Below are 6,994 nucleotides of genomic sequence, written 5' to 3' on the forward strand. Positions count from 1 at the left end.
CCCCATACACAAAAAAACCCCATACAGCCTAGGCAGCTACAGAGAAATCCCAGGATAGTCCCACTTATGCTACTAAACCAGCAATGTCATCTGTCAGAGTTTCATTAGAGAAAGCAGGAACTGAAGAATGAACTTGAACATCTGGGAAAAAAAGAAGCACCAGCAGACAGAGATAATCATGTTGTTTCCATAGAGGCTCTGGTGCAACTTAAAGGCAAACAAAGCTTCCTTCCTCTAAGTTTCGCTGAAGATTAAAGATCACTCAGGTGATCTGCAGGGTGCCATGCTTGCAAAGTCATGAGATGACCCCAAAAAACTCTTCTACTGCCAAATGTGACCAAATAGACAGTGTTAGCTTGGCTGAACTAAGGGTACAGAAACATGTGGCTCACACTCAGCCTTTTCCTCACAGCATAACCCCTGACCCAGCTGGCCAGCACCTACCCATCGACCAGACTGCTCTGCAATAAATAGGAATGAGCAAGCTGAGCTGAGCAATCCTCATCTGCTTTCAAGTTTCAGGTTTACAAACCTGCTTCTGACATAATGCACAATTCTGCTCAGTAATCTCCCCTGTGCAGAGCTGTCAAGCTGAAGGGCCACAATCAGGCACCACTCACAGAATCCTTAGGGCTGGTAGGGAGCTCTGCAGATCCCTACCAGCAGGATGGGATGTCCCTGCCAAGGTAGGGTCACCTGGAGCAGGTAACACAGGATCATGTCCAGGTGGGTTTGCAATGTCTCCAGAGAGGGAAACCCCACAACTTCCCTGAGCAGCTGCTCCAGTGCTCTGCCACCCTCAGTATAAATAAGTTCTTCCTCATGTTGAGGTGAAACCCCTTGTGTTTTAGTTTATGGCCTCTGCTCATTGTCTTGTTGCTGGGTACCACTGAAAAGAGTCTGGAACCATTCTCTTGGCACCTCTTTGAGATATTCACATGCATTAATGAGATCCCCTCTCAGACTGGACCAGAAAACAGGCCCAGCTCCCCCAGTCTGCTCTCATAACACAGATGCTCCAGACACCTCATCATATCTGTAGCCCTCTACTGGATTCTCTGCACCAGCTCCTGCTATTGCTTTTCTGAATGCTTACAAGGATGCAAAGTCTGCAGAAAACAGTACACACTACTACATCCTGGGCCTCCTGCTGCATAACCACTCTCCTCTTAAACAGGGTGCAAGAAATCAAGGTGCATCGCATAACCACTCTCCTCTTAAACAGGGTGCAAGAAATCAAGGGGATGAAAAAGCCCCACACAGGCACTGGATCAGGTGTACAACACATCAAAGTGTGCCAGAAAGCAGAGAGTACTGACATGTGTCCAAGTCACTCAGACTTGCTCAGAATCAACCACTGTTCTTCCACCTCCAACACCTCAGTCCAGAAGCAGCAAGCTCATTTTTGCCCGTGAGGAGCACAAAGGGAAATCACAGCTTCAAGCTCTCTCATGGGATGCAAGGTGTGTCCTCTATCACTTCTGTACAGTCATGCTCACTACCCAAACACAGTATCACAATCAAGGACCCCCAGCTTTCCCTTTTAGGCTGGGTGTCCTTCCCACCCTGCCCCTAGAAGAACCACAGGCTTCACAAATACAGCCCATACATTTTGAAACCTAAAAACATACATTTCGAAACTTCTTTAATAGCTGTGAAGATACAAAAGTTACCTCAAACCTAACCAAGGCTACATCTTTATTTCTGAGTACATTTCCCCCTCCCATTTCTTCTGCCTTTGTGGCCGGAGAGCTGGAGGTGCCGAAGCCCCAGAGGGAAGCGCAGCACACACCGGAGCGTTAAAACGCATGGCACGGATACAGCGGGCAGTGCCAGCCCGCGAGGCCGCCACGCCAGTCCCGGTGCTGCTGCTCCCTACAGCGGGGAGCCCACGCACGGCGGGCCCTGCGTGCTTCTCCGCAAAAACGCCAGATCAGGGACAAACCCGGGAATGCAATCAGAGAGAGGGACTGGTTGTACGGGAAGCCTCCACCCCCGCCTCCCCAAGGGCCCGCGTTCCAGCCGTGACACAACGCAACAGCCGGGGCCGGGCCCGACCGCGCGCAGCGGGCCCGGAAAGGCCTCAGGGCACGGGGCGGGAAGCCGAGCGCGGCTCGCTCCCTCCTCCCCACGGGCCCTCGGGCACGGAGGAGCAGGGCAGCCCCCTCAGCCCTACCCAGGGGTCCCCAGGCAGCCGCTCCAGGCCGCCGCCGCCACCCCCAGGCCAGGCCAGCCAGCGGCAGGCACGGGAGCGGGGCCAGACCCGTAGCGCAGGGAGGAGAACAGGAAAGCACAGGAGCGGCTCCCAGGCCTTCACCTACCCGCCGGCAAAGAGATGCACCAGGGTGTCTCTTTGGCTCATCCTCGTCGCCTGCACCCGGGCGGGAGGAACGAGGTGCCGGGCGCTTCCGCCCCACACTCACGGCGCCGCTCCTGGCGGGGCTCAGCATAAATACGGGCGGGCCGGCTCCGCCTCCCGCTGCCGGCGCGGCTCCGCAGGCACACGGGCCGTCCGGGAAGCGGGGCCGGGCCGGGCCGGGCCCGCCCTTCGCCGCGGCCGCTGCAGCACCGAAAGTGCGTGGCTATGAATATGCATACATGAATATGCATGAACCCTCCAAATAGAGGCTGCTATTGGCTGCAGTAGCGTGACATCAGCACAAGCACCGGGCCTGCCTCGTGAATATGCAACGAACGTCCTCGCCCCCGATTAAACAGAGGCCACCGTTGGCTGCGGCGTCTGACGTCACGCGCGCGGTGCCCCATAAGGCCGGGAGTGGGCGGGGCGGGACCCCCATGAGGCGGCGCCGCCGCGTGTGGGGAGCGCTGGCGGCTGTTACTGTCCCTGGTGTTCCCGGGCTGCTCCCTGTGCTGTGCCCGGGCAGGGACGTGGGACAAATGCCCCACTGTGGTCCCTTCCAACCTGACTCCTGTTATAACCGCTGGGGCTGGGAAGGTGACAACTTCCCAAAAAGTTTGGGGAAAAGGGTATGAAAAACAGCCCCAGTGCCCTCAGCACCCCAAAGCAGCAGCATTAGGAAAGCGTGTGGTGGCCTTAATTTTTGTTTCTTCTTTCTCTTGAATTCTGGGTCATTGCCTCAGCTACTGAAGCAATCCCATCTCTGCAAAGAGGCACCCAAACGCTGCTCCTTGGGTGTTTCTGCAAGGAGTATCCTGGCTCACAGAGTGGCTTTCATCTTGACTTTCCTCAAAAACCTGGGGATAAGTGATGCCTGTATAACGTAGATCAAAGTTACAAGGTACTTATAGAGCTTGAGTTATAAGATACCTATATAACCTAATCATGACTTTTTATATATCTATATAACCCGATAACATTATATAAATAATGACTTTTTATATATCTATATAACCAGAATCACAGCTCCTGAATCATAGCTCTTTATACAATGTAATGGTTAATATGTGCTTAACTAGTTGCTTAATGCTAAGTAGACAAAAAAAGAAGATAAAACATGCCAGGTGGATAGCTTTAGAGATAGAGAAGTGTAGTACTTATCAAATATAGGCAAGTGCAAAGCCAGTTATCCACAAAATAAAGAATTTCGTCCGGGTAAGACCAGACAGACCATGGAACACCATAACTGTGCATGCTCTGAAGACAAAGTTGAAAAATTCAGATATGAAGAAGACCCTGGAAGCCTTCATCAAAGACCCCCAACCACCTCTGAATTGGGAAGACACAAGCACAGTGCGAAAGAACTTCCAATAACCACGAGATCATACCACATAAATTGATTCTGCTGGGTATGTGATGATGTTTTAGTGGCATAGGACTCCCCTAAAGACATACAGAGGGGTTAAAGTCCTCCCAAAAAGGGGTTGGAGGCCCCAGAAGAAGTCTGATGACTTTTCCTATTGGTTTTGATCTTGGAATTTTGAGGTTGATTGTTGTATGTGTTGTTTTATGTATTTTGTATAAAATTAGTGTTTCTTTTCTCTGTGTGTGCTAACAACTGTTACTGTCTGCTGTGTGTCTGCCAAAAGTTTTCTCTGTTTGTGTTGATGCCTTTTCAGATGTTGCTGTTTGAGTATTTGCCACATATTTTTACAGTTTGTTTTGCTAACAGTTTTAATCCATGTCCCACCCTGCTCCAACATCCTGTTTCATTCCTTCCATTTATAAGACCCCAATTCCTTGTTTCATGTGCGAAATACTGTGTTGGTTCAGTGGCCCGTGGTTGTGGGACCCTTGGGTGCATATTGAGTGTTTTAATTGTAAAAGAAAATATGGAAGTCTGTCACACCTCTGATATCCACTGTGTTGTGCATGGGCAGCTGAGAGCTGATGAAAGTAAGATTTATGTTCTTGCTATAAAGTGCAGTCATGTACAATTGAGGTTACATTGAAATGAGTAATTCCAGCAGTAAGGAAATAGTCAGAAAGAGCACTTTACAGTGTGTTTTGGCCCATTGGAGGGAGCTAGGAGCCATTTCAGGAAGTAACTTAAAGAAAAGTGATTTATTAGAATATTGCAACCAATGGTAACCCCTTTATCAATTGGATAGGGGGGGAAATAGCCTGTGAATGGTATTTTAAATAAAAATACAATTTTACAAAGACTTGTATGAATAAGATCTTCATGTTCATTTTCTTTAGTCTTTCTAATACTTCAAGAGCTTCTAGAAGAGTGAGTGAATGTAGAGTATTCACAAAAGCGTGACCACTAACTTCATGTTCTCCTGTTTACATGTTTTTTATTTCTAGGAATTCAACATTTATAATCCGAGCAATTGTCAGAGACTATGCCATATTTTCTGTAAATTTCACAAGGTAATGTTTTGTGTAATTGCACTTGGTGTGGGTTTTCCTGAGGATGTGTGACATTCTCCTGTATTTCTTTCTGATGGAATAAGATGGAGTAATCATGCACTGCACAGGGAGTGGGGTGGGAGTGGAGGAGGAATATTCCCCCTGCAAGGCACAGTTTTCCAGGGCATAACATCTATTCTGTCTCAGGGCCAGAATTAGTACCAACACAAATTGTCTGTGCCTGGAGAACTGTCATGGGTTGTAAGTTCCAGGGGATGGAGTGCTGGGAATACATCCCAGACTGGAATGGGTAAAGGTAGGGATGAGATGAGACCTCACTACAAGTGCACAAAGCAAGGCAAAGGCCGAGGACTTGGCAGCAACAAAAGGTGAGTGAGCTGTTACTCCAGGAGGGAAAACAGTGGGCTGCTCTCACAAGGAAGTCAGGCTAATGTTAGACTTTAAATTACAACTTTTGTGCTTTGGTAAAGGAGTAGTGGGTGACTGAGGCTTCTTTTTTTTTTTTTTTTTTCATAGTCTAATGCCTCCATGGAAGGCATTTTTAAAAGCAATTTGATTCAACATTTGTAAGTGGATGTAGTACAGCTTGTTAAACAGCCAGCAATAATCTCCTGATATGTCTGGCTTAGAAATGAGCCTTGAGCTCATGCTTATTGATGACACTGAGAAATTGAGCTGCTTCATTATTGCTAATGAAGGTGGAAAGGTTAAATTTAGATCTAGAACAAGCCTCTGGGAAGAAACTGGATGGGTTTCTTTAGTACACGTTCTATAAGATCTATATGAAGTTGGTTTGTTTTTTTTTTGCAGGAGGGGTGGGGGTGGTGAATTTTGAGGTTTTTAATCCCTTTTAAATACAAATTTCCTGATATTTTATCTAGTTTGTTTCCATCAACTGTTCAAAACAGGCGAGATGGGGGTTTGGTTCTCACATAGTGTTCTTTTTCTCTCTGCTAGTATGTTCACTAGAGCTTTTCAATGAAGTGAAAAGAATTTTGGACATGTAAATCCCAAAATCTTAAGATTGTCCTATAAATAACTTGCCTTCTGACTTGTGTGACTCAGACTCCTGTGATAAATACCACCAGCATGAATGGTGAATTGGGGATTTTTGTTGTCAGGAGTTGGGCATATTTTAATTTGTGAATCTGGAATCATAGGAAGATATTGCAAGGAATATTTTAGCTTGTAAAGTGTACTGATTCTGAAAGTGAACAAAATGAGTGTATTTGTACTGCTCCTTTGAAATTGTAGAAGTGAATTTGTGCAATGGTATAAAGCACAAGACATCCATTCTGTCCTAAGCTGACCACTCTGAAAGATTTAAAAAGTTCCTTAGTTTTATCAATACAATTCTATCAATCTGCTTATTAACATATTTTAAACTCCATTTCAGAAGTAAGGAAGCAGAATGAGATAAGGCAGATGTTTAATCAAAAGCATTGAACAGATCAGTGACAGATTTAGAAATAACCTTTTGACCAAGAAAGCCAGCAGGGAGGGTGTGATAAACAACTGTCTTTATACTTTGTGTAGGCTTCTTTTGCTTGAGAATGGAGCAGCCTCTGTTCCTTGAGGACATAAAAACCTTTGTAATACACATTTGTAAAGAAATATTTGTAAGTCTATTGCTCAGTTGCTTGTTTATCTAAAATCTGTAGCTTACATAATATTCAGAAAGTAAAGGAGAAGAGGACAGGAAAAAAGGATAATAAGTAGAGAAAGAAGAAAAGAGGAGTGGCTGATCTGTAAAAAAGGAATGGGGATATCAGTATCATGTAAATGAGGACTGGGAAAGTGTATATGGGTTTTACAGTCAGGAACATGCAGGTACTTACTACAGAGTAAAGGAAATAATTCCTCATGGTTGGCCCTCAGCACTTTGCATGACAGGCTGTCAGTTTTTACAGCTGATTTATTCAGAGAATCAAGTGTACAGAAAAATGATTATCTGCCAAATGGATGCCTTATCATATCAAGGAACACTTAAAAGATTTGTTTTGTTTAGACTGGGTAAATAAAGGCTAAGAAAAGACATGATTTCTGCTGAAAAAATCTGTCAGAGCAATAAACTATGGAGACCAGAGCAGTAAAATACTGCATAAGCTAAAGGTCAATATTAGCAGAGTCACCAGGAGTCATGAATAAATTCAGGTAGAGAAGAAAAAGTGAGAGTCTGTGATGTGATTTTCTTCAGCA

General features: G+C 45.9%; 1 protein-coding gene across 1 annotated transcript in view; it reads right to left on the reverse strand.

The window, feature by feature from the left end:
* The window catches only part of SLC25A36 (solute carrier family 25 member 36), a 29,905-nt gene extending 27,303 nt beyond the window's left edge, over nt 1-2,602 (reverse strand). The window contains exon 1 of the mRNA XM_071437469.1: nt 2,322-2,602. Coding sequence (XP_071293570.1) covers nt 2,322-2,362 — 41 coding nt within the window. The 5' untranslated portion in view covers nt 2,363-2,602. The remainder of the gene's footprint in view (nt 1-2,321) is intronic.
* Nucleotides 2,603-6,994: the final 4,392 nt, after the last annotated feature.

Source organism: Agelaius tricolor, unplaced genomic scaffold, assembly GCF_023055355.1.
Source record: "Agelaius tricolor isolate 1412-34295 unplaced genomic scaffold, bAgeTri1.0.p SCAF_12, whole genome shotgun sequence".
Lineage (NCBI taxonomy): Eukaryota > Metazoa > Chordata > Aves > Passeriformes > Icteridae > Agelaius > Agelaius tricolor.